The 14,520-nt window shown below is 47.7% G+C and overlaps 1 protein-coding gene across 3 annotated transcripts in view; it reads right to left on the bottom strand.

The window, feature by feature from the left end:
• WDR18 (WD repeat domain 18) overlaps window positions 1–14,308 on the bottom strand; it is a 38,758-nt gene extending 24,450 nt beyond the window's left edge. The window contains exons 1-5 of one of the 3 annotated variants that reach the window (XM_033955876.1): window positions 14,054–14,308; window positions 13,425–13,535; window positions 1,462–1,595; window positions 908–1,049; window positions 576–719 (exon numbers count right to left, since the gene is read on the bottom strand). In XM_033955876.1, coding sequence (XP_033811767.1) covers window positions 576–719; window positions 908–1,049; window positions 1,462–1,595; window positions 13,425–13,535; window positions 14,054–14,263 — 741 coding nt within the window. In that variant the 5' untranslated portion in view covers window positions 14,264–14,308. The remainder of the gene's footprint in view (window positions 1–575; window positions 720–907; window positions 1,050–1,461; window positions 1,596–13,424; window positions 13,536–14,053) is intronic. The other 2 variants (XM_033955873.1, XM_033955874.1) reach the window with 2 other exon arrangements.
• Window positions 14,309–14,520: the final 212 nt, after the last annotated feature.

Below are 14,520 nucleotides of genomic sequence, written 5' to 3'. Positions count from 1 at the left end.
TAAATTTATCTTTTCTCAATACTTATATGTTTGGAGTTGAGTGTGTTATGGATCTCTGTGTGTAAGGAAGACCTACATATTGTTCAGCCGCTGGAATCTAACCTGTTTTATGCTTTTCTCTGACTAAAGTGAATTGAATACTTGGGAGCTTTACAGGGAAAAAAATATTAATGAGATCTTGCGATAAATCCTCCTCTCTTACATAAAAGTGACATTTGGGAATTTTTTCTCATTATTTAGTGAACTGATATTTTGAACTGTTCAGTGAAAGTAAAGGAACTTTACTGTGTAGTCCACACTTGGGAATCCTGCCCCAATATCTCTATATAATGCAGGTGTCATAAGAGAACCTTCCTGCCCCCATACATAATACATATAAATATCACATCCATTTCTTCTGTATAATTACCAAACTAACTAAAGCTTTTTTGTGCTTGTCTAGGGCTTCTCACCACACTTCTGCCATGAGGTCCTTCCAGCTTTTCACTCTGCTTCCCCTTCAGCTTGTCCCATCTGTTCCCTTCCCACTTCTGAAATTACCCATCACAACCAAATTAATGACTGAGGGCACTTACCTGGGCACAGAGGTCAACCTGGAATATGGAGCCATCAGTGCCCCCACAAAACATGAAGTATTCTGAGGGGTCAAGGGTCACTGCCATGATCCGGACATCAAACAAGACTGACATCAAGAGTTCCCCAGAGGATATCTCCCAGAGCTACCAGAGAGGAAAGAATTGTGCACAGAGCAAAGTGTTATGGAGAAGGATGCACAGAGATCAAGCGGTGCAATAAACCAATGAGAGAGGCCACAGTTTCTAAAGTTTTATCACCAGCATAGAAACTAAGATCACAAGTTATATGTGTCAGATGTTTCTGCATCACACAAATAGAACCCAACTGTTACCTTCACTGTCTGGTCAAGCGAAGCAGTAGCAGCTCGAGCAAGAGGTCCTCCAATGCCACAGTATAGATCTGTGATGGGAAGGGAATGGTGTGACCAAACATGACGGGGCTCTGGAATATGATTGTGGTCTGTCTGTAGGACACTAAAGAGGAAGGGAATAAATCCAGTCTCAGAGATAATGGTAAGAAATGCAAAAGGGTTGAAATAGTTTGGCACTTGTGAGCAATCAGACTCTGTTCTCCTCTTGGTACAAGGGGAATTTTTACCATGTTCATCTCTCATTAAATGCACTGCACCGTGGTGAGAAAGTTGAGCAGACTGGGTGATCCTTTTCTGTTTACTGTTGTACGTTTTACACATCTTGTATACAAATCAAGGGCAGGAACAGAGAATTCAATAAACTATAAAACAGGATATTCACTATGATCCACTAGGGTGTCCTCTACTGAGAGGTTTCAAGGAAGAACAGTCCATCTATGAATGCAGAGCATGAAACTTTGAAATCCTGTTTAATCTTCAGCTCTATCCATCCATTACCAGGAATAAATCAGTACCTGTACAGGCTCCACACCAGGACCTGGCCATCATTGGCCCCAGAGAGAAAGTGGCTGCTGTCATCAGTGAAAGAGAGGCAAGTGAGATCCTGGTAGTGCTGGCTCAGGATGGCCAGAAGATCACCTGTTGACACCTGTGAATGAACACAAACCAGAGAGTTACGAGTCCCATGTGCCAAGTAGTGCTGCCCAATTCTCCAATTTGCATCGGTGAATTGATTCACTTTCTAAAATAAATATATATATATATATATATATATAGAGGACTCACTGATTCAGGAATCCTGACACCTCTGGGTCTTCTAAAGCAGTAGCAGTAGTGGCTAGCGGGAAGAAACAGTGCTTGGGGCAGACCAGAAGCAGCCTGTTCTGAGTGCTGCCTCTTCCCACCAGCCACTGCCACCACTGCTGCTGTTGCTTTGGGAGGTCCATATGTCAGATTTCATGGTAAAGGAGGATACCGGAATGGGATGGGAGGGATGGAAAGCTGCTGCACATAGGGGGAAAGAGGAAGAATTGTTGGACATGGGGTGGAAGAAAGGAAGGGAGAGATGCAACAAAGGGGTAGAAATCCTGCAGATGGTGGAGGGGAGGGAGACATGCATGGAGAAGAGAGGGAGAAATGTTGAACATAGGGTAGAAAGAAATGTTGCACATGATAATGAAGGGGAGGAAGAGAGAGATGCTGCATGGAGGGGAATAGAGAGGTTTAACTAAGAGAGAGAGAGATATTTTGCCGCTCTCAAGAAACAAATCACATCTGGAGGCCAAACACCGACCACACAACACACTGCAAAAAGAAGACAAGGTCACAACTTGAAACCTCAGGGATAACCAGGAAAATCCCTGCTCCAGGCCAACCTACAAAAACTCTAAGATGTGAGGCAAAGACGCATGAAAAGGGACCACGTCCCAAGCGGAACACCACTCCTCAAAAAGACACCAAATGTACATATAGGCCCGAGAGGTGGAAATTCTCAGAGAGCCCAAGAAGGTAGAAATCACCTTATCAGAATATCCTTTCCTGCTTAGGCATGCCCGTTCAAAAGCCAAGCCGTAAGATAAAAGGGACCTGGATCGAACATCAGAATGGGACCTGGGTCAGAAGACAGGGCAAGAGGGGCAGTGGAAGAGGGTCTGCCATAAGACGACAAACCATTTCTGCATACCACGGGCACTTGGGCCAGTCCGGAGCCACCAAAATCACACAGCCTGCAAGCTGAGCAATTTGAAGAAGAACTCTGCCCACCAGAAGCCACTGAAGAAAAACAAACAGCAGGCCATCCATCGGCCAAGCTGGTTCATAGTCTAAAGCGCGTGAGGACAAAGGCGCGCCGACAACCGAGCGCAGACAACTGAGCGCAGGGCTTGATTGCGCCGAAGAAAAACCGTATTTTAAAGGGCTCCGACGGGGGGTGTTGGTGAGGAACCCCCCCACTTTACTTAATAGAGATCGAGCTGGCGTTGTGGGGGGTTGTAACCCCCCTCATTATACTGGAAACTTAACTTTTTCCCTGTTTTTTAGGGAAAAAGTTAAGTTTTCAGTATAATGTGGGGGGGGGTTACCCCCACTCAACATGGCAGCGTGAGGCAGCGCGATCCCTATTAAGTAGAGTGGGGGGGTTCCCCCCCATGCCCCCTGTCAGAGCCTTCTAAAATACGGTTTTTCTTCGGCGTGATCAAGCCCTGTGCTCAGTTGTCTGCGCGCCTTTGACCTCATAGAAACATAGAAGATGACGGCAGAAAAGGGCCACAGCCCATCAAGTCTGCCCACTCCAACAACCCTACCCCCTTGAATTTACCCCCCTAGAGATCCCACATGTGTATCCCATTTCCTTTTAAAATCCTTCACGCTGCTGGCCTGAATCACCTGAGGTGGAAGTTCATTCCAACGATCGACCACCCTTTCGGTGAAGAAGAACTTCCTGGTGTCGCCATGAAATTTCCCACCCCTGATTTTCAGCGGATGGCCTCTTGTGGCAGAGGGGCCTTTAAAAAAGAAGATATCATCCTCCACCTCAATACGGCCGGTGATATATTTAAACGTCTCTATCATGTCTCCTCTCTCTCTACGTTCTTCAAGTGAATATAGCTGCAATTTATTCAGCCTTTCGTCATACGGGAGGTCTTTGAGTCCCGAGACCATTTTGGTGGCCATTCTTTGAACCGACTCAACTCTCAGCACATCCTTTTGGTAATGTGGCCTCCAGAATTGTACACAATACTCCAGATGAGGCCTCACCATGGATCTGTACAATGGCATTATAACTTCGGGCTTCCGGCTAATAAAACTTCTTCGGATGCATCCCATCATTTGTCTTGCCTTTGATGAAGCCTTCTCCACTTGATTGGCAGTCTTCATGTCTTCGCTAATGATCACCCCCAAATCACGTTCCGCCTTGGTCCTAACTAAGGTTTCACCATTTAGTGTGTAAGTTTTGCATGGATTCCTGCTGCCGAGGTGCATGACCTTACATTTTCTAGCATTGAAGTTTAGCTGCCAAGTCGAGGACCAATGTTCCAATAGAAGTAGGTCCTGCGTCATACTGTCTGGTAAAGTGTTCTCACTTACTATGTTGCATAGTTTGGCGTCATCGGCGAATAATGTGATTTTACCCTGAAGCCCCTGAGTCAGATCTCCCACAAATATGTTGAAGAGGATCGGGCCCAAGACCGAGCCCTGAGGCACTCCACTGATCACCTCCGACGTTTTTGAAGGGGCACCATTTACCACCACTCTCTGAAGTCTACTGTTTAGCCAATCACCGACCCATGTAGTTAACGTCTCTCCCAGTCCCATTGATTTCATCTTTTGACCCGTCACTGGCCAAGCCTGCACTAGAGCATCCAGCCCCTCAGCCTGGAAACCCCTGTGCCTCGGCGCCTTGGTGTTAACACTCGTTGCCATGACCGGCTGGCCCCCAGGCCCAAACAATTAACTTGAAGGCTTCTAACCCGAGACACCACTCTTCTGGATCCAGCATATGACAACTGAGAAAGTCCATCTGGATGCTGTCCATGCCCGCTATGTAGGAAGCTGAGATGTCCAGAAGATGAGTCTCTGTCCATTCCATGAGAAGCAGCTACTCCTGCACTACCAGATGACTCTTGGCTCCCTCCCCCACCCCCCGACTGCTAGAAGTAAAAACAAAAGTGCTGGTTAGTAATAAAAACCATTTCCTTTCAGATCGGCACTGCCTCAGAATGTTTTTTTTAAAAATACAACTTTAGTGAACAAGTGAGCAGACTTTATTGCCTCTCAAAAAGATTTGCCTTGCCTGAACAGTGGCAAGGCTTACAGCTGAGGCACCTCTAACGTAAAAAAAATTGGGGGAGGTGGGGGAATGGAGAGAGGGACTCAATCAGTCAAGTGTGGCACCCCTAAGGTCGGATGGACCCCCTGAAAGGGTCCCCCAAGCTAAATCCAGCACCCACAAACAGGGACAAGAAGGCCACTAATCCAATCCAAAAGGCCCTACACTAAACAAAGGAAAGACTGCACAGAGAGAGATGGGAATAGCTGGTGGGTAGATGAGAAGTAAAAAGGGGACTACGGACTAGAGGATGAAAGAAAGGAAGAATGAGGGTAGCAAAGAAATAGAAAGGCAAACCTGATAAAGACAGACAAGGGGGGGTCACGTGATGCAGCCTACCTGAACGGCTGTGGGAAAGGAGAGCTCCGTCCCAACCCCGCTGAAATCGGCGTGTTACCGGCACTTTCCCTCCTTCTTCCGCCCTGCGACTTCTTCGGAGGAAGTGCTGGGAGTCCCGCTCTGTTCCTGACGCGGTCCGGCTCAGTGTTCCCCCAGGGCATGCCCATTTGTGCCGTGAAGTCCGCGTGGGATCGGCCTTCCTCTCCCACTGTTAAAATGGCGGCGGAGCAGGCGTCCTTCACTGTCCCCGCGGGTGACTGGATCCAGGAAATCACCCGCTCTGTGTCGGCTGCTCTGGCGGACCGCCTTAATAAATTGCAATCGGCGGTTGAAGAAGTCCACGAAAAATTTGATGCACAGCACCGGCGTCTCACAGAGGTGGAGCAGCGCGTGTCTGGCCAGGAGGACACGTGCGCTGCTCTGGAGGCCCAGATGACAGAGCTCCAGAAAACTAACTCGGCCATGCAGGATCAGCTCGAGGAGCTCGAGAACCGCAGCCGCCGTAACAACTTGCGGTTGGTTGGTCTGCCTGAGTCGGTTGGGGAAGCTGACTTGTACCGGATCTTCAGCACATGGCTACCGGAGACGCTGGGTTTGTCTGATTCAGGCCTGCAGTTTGCCTGTGAGAGAGCACATCGAATAGGCCCTAACGCGGGGGATGGCAGGCGAGCCCGCACGCTATTGCACGTAGGCTATTGCACGCTATTGCAACTGGAGAGGCAAGGAGGCACTTTTGAGGGCTTATCGCAAGGCTGGTGCCCTGGTGTTCGAGGGGAAGAAGGTGCTTGTATTCAACGACTACTCGGTGCGCGTCGCTGCCCAACGTAAGCTCATGTCGCCCTTCTGCACCGAGCTCCACAACAAAGGGATCCAGTTTGCCCTGGTCTTTCCCGCCAAACTGCGGGTCTGGAGGAATGGCGCGTCTGTGACTGGCCACGGTGGAGGAGGCTCGCACCTACGTGGGCAACCTGGCAGCTTGATATACTGCTTGATCTAAGCCTGTGGGGTTTCTTCTATGCCCTGGGTGTCTTGGCCTTTGTTTGTTCCAGCTGACGGCCCGCGGTGGGCGTCCGATGATCTGTTTTTTGGATTGCGGATGACACGGACGCTGTAGCCCGGCTCTGCTCGGCATGCTCCTGCTGGGGTCTCGTTTCGGTCCCCCATCTGGACTTAGGATCTCGACTGCTCCTGTTCCTCTTACTTCGGACTGTCCTTGGAATCCAGTCCTTTCTTGTCCTGGCATGGGCAGTGCTCCTGAGCCTGCATTGATTTGACTATGACTTACCATACCATGTCTGTTTATTTGTGTTTGCTAGGGTGGTTTTTCTGGGGATGACAGTTTGCGGGAGGGGGTTGGGGTGGAGTTCTCTCAAGGGTAGGTAGTGGGTTTGTTAGGGTTTATGTGTCGGATGCGCACATTGGGGATCTGGGGGGTGGGTCTGGGGTGTGGGGGATTGCTGAGGATAGGTTTGGGGTGGGGAGGGGGAGCCTGCGGGGGGCTTTTTGGGGTTGTCTGTATGAGGTTGACTGGGGAGTGTGGCTGATGGTGGGGTGTGGTTGTATGGGGTGCATGGTCCTAGATGGGGGAGCGGCAACTTTTTCTTTTCCACCCAAGGACTTAGCTGGGAGGTCCTGATGGGGTGGACGACAATTCCTACTGGATTTTTCAATGTGTGTTGGCCTTTTGACAATGGCTGATTTGAAGGTGGTCACCCTTAATGTTGCTGGCCTTCAGTCACCTATAAAGAGATCGCGAGTGCTGGCTTCCTTACGCAAACTGAGTGCTGACGTAGCCTTTCTCCAGGAGACACATATGTCCCCGATGGAACATTCTAAATTACGTAGAAGTTGGGTGGGTGAGGTGTACTCCTCTTCCTTTGGGGGTCGGCGCCGAGGGGTCGCGATCCTTCTTCATAAAAACTTACCTTTTCAGTTTCACAAGCTGGTTCAAGATTGCGAGGGGAGATTTGTTATGGTTCTGGGGGAGCTCTGGGGTATGAGGCTGATGCTCTGCAATATCTACGCTCCGAATGTGTACACTCACAGCTTCTTCTCTACACTCCTCTCTCGACTGTCCGAATACACCGAGTACAACCTTATCATAGGCGGCGACTTTAACATCACAGCCGATCCGAGTTTCGATTGTAAACCACCCAGAATGGCGCCTCGTGATCACGCCGCGAGGGGGGTTAACTTCTTTCTTAGCCATTTAGACGTTGTGGATATCTGGCGCACCTTGCACCCCTATGATCGGGACTTTACTTTCTTCTCTCATGCTCATACCACATATGCCCGTTTGGATTACCTACTTCTAGATCGTCGGTTGTTTACTGCGGCTATCCGAGCAGATATCTCGGATTGCACGGTTTCGGACCATGCTCCTGTGGTGGTAACCCTCTCTTTTTCCTCTAAGGCTAGGGGCACGTCCTGGAAACTGTCTCCTCAACTGTATATGGACAAGGCGTTTCGGGAATATCTTAGAGCACGCTGGGTAGATTATCAATTGACTAATCAGACCGATGATGTGGGCCCCAGTACGTACTGGTATGCTTCTAAAGCGGTGATAAGAGGTCATATCATAACCTATACGGCCTGTAAGAGGAAGGAACGGGACGGGAAGCTATTGCAACTTACGAGTGAAATGCGTACTCTTAGGCAGCGCCATATTCAGTCGATGTCCGATTCCGACAAACGAGAACTTCGGTCGCTGAGGGAACAGATAGAAGGGCTGATTAATGATCGTATGCGGACTTCTTTGTACTATCACAGATACCAAATGTATCGCTGGGGGAGCAAGGCTGGGAAACTCTTAGCTAATTTGGTGCGCCCACCTAAAAAGAAGCAAGTTATTACATCCATTAAGGATGCCCGGGGCACTGAGTACACTACAGCTCAGCAAATAGAGGAACAATTTGTTTATTTTTACTCGAAGCTGTATGCAGCACGCCCCTTGGACCGAGAGGCTTTGTTATCTTTTTTCTCTGATCTCAGTCTTCCGGACCTTCAGCCCTCGCAACTACAGGCCTTAAATGCTCCGCTTACGAAGGAGGAACTTTTACGGAGTATCCGCTCCCTTACCCTGGCTAAGGCCCCGGGCCCTGACGGTTTAGGTCCAGAATATTATAGAATTCTTCAGGATTTGGTGGCTCCGCCCTTGTGCGCCCTGTATAATGGAGTGGCTGCGGGAGATGCTGTGTTTCCTGACAACCTTTCTCATGTGGTTCTATTGCCGAAACCGGGCAAGGACCATGCATTGGTGAGTTCGTATCGGCCTATCTCCCTCTTAGACCAGGACATTAAGCTGCTGGCAGCCACCTTAGCGCGTAGGCTGAACTCCGTTCTGCCCGACCTTATTCACCATGATCAGGTGGGTTTTGTTCCAGGCCGCTATGCTTCCATGAATTTGATGAAAGTGTTGGGAGCCATTCAGACTCAGGTGGGGAGGGGAGGACAGTCAGCCATCACGGGTTTGGACATGGAAAAGGCGTTTGACAGCATCTCCTAGGAGTATTTTTTTTGGACGTTAGAGCAGTATGGCTTTCGGGCCTCTTTTCTGGCATGGGTGAGGGCTCTGTATGTTGAGCCGCAGGCTCGCCTCTTAATCAATGGGTGTTTGACAGCTTGTTTTGGCCTCCAGCGGGGCACTAGGCAGGGCTGTCCATTGTCCCCTTTATTATTCTTGCTGGCCATGGAGCCCTTAGCCATCAAAATTAGAGGGTGTGTCCATATTCGGGGGGTAAGAGTGGGGGGTTACGAGTGTAAAATCAGCCTGTTCGCAGATGATATCCTTTTGTATTTAGATCAGGCTCCCATTCATCTGGAAAGGGCCCTTGCAGTGGTGCGGGATTTTGGGTTGCTTTCGGGACTTCAAGTTAACTGCTCTAAGTCGGAACTTTTACCACTGTCTGGGGGCCCACCGGAGCCTTGGCAAGCACTCTTGGCTATTCCTCCCAAGGCTGCGCCTATGCGGTACCTGGGTATTTTCTTAAGTACACAGTCTTCCGTCATATATGCGGAGAATGTTCTGCGGCCTTTGGAGGAGATAGGCAAGCTTTGTCAGCGATGGAAGGATTTGCCGTTGGGCCTGATGGGCAGGATAGCGCTAGTTAAAATGGTCATGCTTCCGAAACTGTTATACCCCTTGCACACCATACCAATTTGGATACGCCACAGAGAGGAACTTAAATTCAAGTCGATTATCTCTAAGTTTATTTGGAGCTCCAAGGCTCCGCGAATTAGTCTGGCGAAACTGATGTTGGATAAGTCTGATGGAGGGCTGAATGTCCCTGATATTTGTCTTTACAATGTGGCTGCGCTCATGCGCTGGATATATGAAGGGCATTCAGGGAGTGAGAGATACTCTCCGCCGGGATGGGTGGAGGGTTGGCCTCGCCCTTTTCAGTTTATGAATCTGCTTCATTCCCAATCCGACCCCTCTCACCGGTACAGAGTTCAATTGCAATTTATGTGGCCTTTGCGGCAGGCCTGGCGTTGGTGGCGTCGTCGACAGGGGCTTAGTGTTGCGGTGTCTCCCTTCCTTCGTTTCCTGGGTAACTCCAACTTTCTGCCGGGATGGGGGGGCTCCGCGTTTCAGGGCTGAGCATCTCGGGGTTGCAGGGTCATGGCGCAGCTGCTCGAGTTGACCCCCCTGACTTTTCCATCTTTTTCTCAGGTTCAGCGGACTTGGGACCTCCCTAATCACCTTTTGTTTTCATACTTTCAGGTTCGTCATTACTGGGAGGCAGAACGTGCATGTTGTCCTGGGGCTTAGTCGCTTGGGAGGCTTGACAGTCAGTTTCTCTCTACCCCGGTTTCTTTGAACAAACTTTCACATTGGTATAAATTGTTAAAGCTTTCGAGTCCCGCTGATGGGCTTACTAAAGTGAGAGAGGTCTGGCAGGGTGATCTGGGCATATCTATTGAGGAGCATCAGTTTCAGGAGTGCTTTGCAACCCTCTTCGCTTTCACTAAATCTGTTGAGTATCAGGACACTCAATATAAACTCTTGCACCATTACTACATGACTCGACAGCGGGGAGCCAGCTTGGGACTTTGGGCTGATGCCACTTGTGTTAAATGCAAATGCCAGCCGGGCACGTACATCCACTCCTTTTTGGAATGCTCTAAAATTACCCTGTGGAGGGAGGTGTTGCCCATGCTGGAGGCTATCCTTCAGCAGTCGGTGGAGTGGGACTATGGGGTCTTACTTTTGGGGTTACAGGAGCCGCTTATGGCACAGGGTTTGTCTGCTCCCCAGCGGCGCTTCCTTTATAATGTCTTTCTAGTAGTCAAGAAAATCATTCTTTCTAGTTGGATCTCTGAGGGACCCCCCCCATTGCCCTGTGGCATGCTAAATTGAGGGACATGGCCACTTTTGAACGCCAATGGTATGCGGGCTCTTCCAACTGTGATAAGAGATATTATGTGGCTTTGTGGGATAGCTTGTTGCACTCAATCTCAGCTCAGGAGCCAGTACTCTCGTGATGGCCCGTTTTGGGTTTCTAGTCCTGCGGCGGGGAACCCTTTTGGGGTTTCGGGAGTCTTCTGTCCACATTAGTGACCTTCTACTTTTCCTCCGTATGCCCTTTTCTTTTTTCATTTCTGTCATCTTTGTTGACCGCTCTTTTGTCTAGGGGTGGGGGGGAGGGGGGATGCTTGTCTGGGGGGGGAGAGTGTGTCTGGGGGTGTGTTTGTTGCTGCTCTGGATGTGCTTGGTATGCATGGCTTTTAGAGTAGGGCTGGGGGGATGTTTATTCTGTTGTTTTCGGGCGCAAGTAAAAATGGGTGAAGTTTGCACGGACTTCGGGTGGCATTTTTTCACTCATATCCTGTTCATGGATTCTTCCCGGCCTCCTGCTATTTTTTTGGAAAGTTGTGACTATACCAGTTGTTTTTATATCTATTGCGGTATCTGATTGTGTGCTCTGGCGTTGCTGTCGCCTGATTGTTTGTGTTGCTTCACTGTTAATAAACATATGTTTAAAAAAAAAAAAAAAAATGACAGACAGACAAAAGTGGAAAAAAGACAGGCCATCCCGAAAAGGAAGAAATAAATGCCCAGACAACAAAGGTAGATGAGACACTGGATGGAAGGGGCATATAACAATGACAGACAATAGGAGAGCGAGGGCACATGCCATATGGAAGGGGGGAGAAAGGTCAAAGAGGCAGATGCTGGAATGAAGGACGAGAGTGAACAGAAGATGAGAAAAGCAGAAACCAGAGATAAAAGTTTAAAAAAACTAAAAATTCCTTTTCTTGCTTTAGGATAAAATAGCTGTGCTAATAAATGTTTATACATAGAAAATGAAAATAACATGATCTTTTCTTTTTATTAATTTTAATACATTTTTGTCTAACTTTCAGGCCAAAACCCCCTTGCTCAAGTCAAGACAGGATACTGTAACAGGAAGGGGGTTTTGGCCTCTGAAATCTACCATAATTGAATAAAATGGTATTATCTTATTTTCCTTTTTGTTTTATTTCTATTTGTTAATTTTAAAGTAGTGATTGGTATTTGCACAGTATTAGGTGACATGCATCATTGTTTCTATTACTGTGATGTTGCATCGTATGCAGAATCTGGCTTCTTGGTAGTTCAGTTTTTGTCTACATATTTCTATTTTAGTTTGTGGTTATTTATTCTGTACTGGGCAAGGGTATTTCTGTGTTGTGTGCATGAAAAAGACATGGTTTTCTGTTACAATTGACTGCAGGATCAATCTGTACTGATCTATTTGCTTAGTTTTACAGTGGGTATATTAAAGTTGTAATGCTCACTGCAATGTTTAAGTTGCTAGTCTTTTTCTAGGTACACCCTTGTTGTGCGACTCAGATTACTAATAAAAAAAATTTCATACAGAAGGAGGGTGTTATAAATGATTGGCCCTGTATGTCAAATGCACTAGGTATGCCACTGCCTTCCTTTCAAAATCTTCTTTTTCAGAGCGCCCTTACAGACTGCAAGCACTGCCTCAAAGCTTTCCCTTTGGCGTAACTTCCTGTTTCTGCTTGGGCAGATTGTGGCAGAGGGAAAGCTTCAGGGCTGCGCCAGCAGCCTGTGAGAATGTCTGCTGTGCTGGGGCCCCTCTGAAAAAGATTTTGAATTTGAAAGACCGGGGAGGTAAGGGAGATGGACAGAAGGGAAAGAGATGAAAAGATGCCTGGACCGCTGCCTGTCACATTTATAAAATGGAAAGCATAATTCCTACTCAAAAAGGGTATTATAATAAATTTAAAAAGATCTGGGGGCCATTGACAACTTATTGTAATGAATATACACCATTTTCTAGTGAAAGTATATTTGCAAATGGGGGGAGGAGGGTGGTTTATAGTTTATTGTGGGTTTAATCAAAAGAAAAAATAATATTTATATTGTATATTTTTAATTAAATGTTAAAGGGGGGGTGCGTAAGGAATAAATTTATATATTTGATGTTATATTAGAAAGAAATTCAAGTGATGTATTTAATTTCAAATGTTTTATTATTTGTACACTTGATGCAAGATTGAAAATGAATAAAGAAATTTTTTAAAAAGGGGTGGGGGCAGAGAGGGATGAAAGCAGGGGGAAATGCAGACCGGGGGAGAAAGGAGAGAGAGAGAGATGCCAAACCATGGGATAGGAGAGAGATGCCAGGCTGTGGGAAAGAGAGGAGAAAGATGCTAGATCATAGAAGGGGTAAAAGGGGGAAGACATATCAGACAACAGGAGAGGGAGGAGATTGTGTACAGGGATGGGTGTGGAAGGAAAGAGAGAAGAAGTAATTCTTATGGATAGATGGGGAGAATAAAGAGGGAAGAGATGTATATATGGGAAGGGAAGACATGGAAAAGTGGTGTTGTACTGCATGTAAATTCTGGCATCTTAGTGTTTTGTTTGTGTATATTAATACTTTTAGCTTGTGGTCCTGTATTTGTATAGGAGCTATCTGTGTTCTGCATGTGTGACCAAGACCAGATGTTCTGGTAGGAAGGAATGTTGAGAAGCATACAGTGTAGTTTAATTCTGTGGTAAACCATTATGTATTGTTAAGATTATATTCTGCATATAAATGAAAAATGAATGGGAAAAAGCATTACAATTAGTACTATTATGGGGGTGGAGTTTGGGCAGGGGTTTCAAGCACCCCCAATCATTTTGAAAAGTTGGCTTCTATGCAACAACCTCACTGTTTTCAACTTTACCACTTGTTTGTAGACAGATTCATGGGGTTTGCTTCTCCTTTCCCAAAACCTGAAATGAAAGTTATAAATATGTAATATAGCAAACAGTGCAGGATTTGAGTCCTATCCTGGGCTCCCCTTTACCTCCCATAGGTAGATGCTGTCTGCGATTCCTGCAACCAGATATAGACCATTAGGGGCTGCAGCTAGGCACGTGACAACACCAGGGCATACGATCTTCTGCTGCAGCTGATCCTAAAGACAGAAAGGTGTAGGAGGTAGTAGAGGGGAGGAAAGCACTCTTTTCTAACCCCATATCTTCCCTACTCTATGTACCATCACCTCACTCAAAGAGCCAGACCACTAACATGAGAATTAAAGCTCGTTTAAAATACATTACAGCCAGACCCTGTATGAAAGGTGGGTGCACATAGGGTACCCCTCACGTACCCATTCCATCCCAACTCAACTTTACCCAGAGTCAGATCATTTTTACCGACGCGAGAATTAAAGTGCGCTTAAAATACGTTACAGGATCCAGCATGGCTGGATGGCGAGCGGGTGCACATCCCAATCTTAACTCTCAAGAGTGTGATCACTTTACCGACATGAGAATTTACACATTGCATTTATAGACCGCAAAACCTTCCCGATCGATGCGGTTTACATAAGCAAGAGACTGTACAAATCAGCGAATTACAAATCACGTGTTTAAGCATGCAGTACATTACAGAGTTCCTGTACACATCCCACCACGGGGCCCCTCATCATACCTTGCGCTGCACTTCCCACACGCTGATGTAGTTCTTTTCGAGCTGCGCCGACAGCAGCAGTTCCCCGCCCAACAGCACCAGACCGTGAGCTGCGCTGTTCCCTCCGCGGTAGCTCAGGAGGTTACTGCCGGAATGCGGGTCCCACACAGAACAGCTACAGAGCGGACCCGCCGCGTCCGAGCTCACGGCTACCTCAACCACCGCAGCCATGATACCGCCAAAGCAGACGAGTGCGCGTAGGGCAGGCCAGAGTGTCTACGAAGGCCGCCATGATACCGCCAGAGCCGACGAGTGCACCTTTGAAAGGCCAGAGCGTCTCCGAGTGCCGCCGCCATGATGCTGCCAGAGCGGAGAAGTGCGAGTAAGGGTGGCTAGAGCGGCCAAAAGTGTGGCTGCCGTGCTACCGCTAGAGGCCATCTTGTTTTTTCATTCTTTAGTCTTTTTTTTAAATTCTTAATTCATTTCTT

This window comes from Geotrypetes seraphini, chromosome 8 (assembly GCF_902459505.1).
Source record: "Geotrypetes seraphini chromosome 8, aGeoSer1.1, whole genome shotgun sequence".
NCBI classification, from domain to species: Eukaryota; Metazoa; Chordata; class Amphibia; order Gymnophiona; family Dermophiidae; genus Geotrypetes; species Geotrypetes seraphini.
This window is presented reverse-complemented; position numbering and strand designations above follow the sequence as displayed.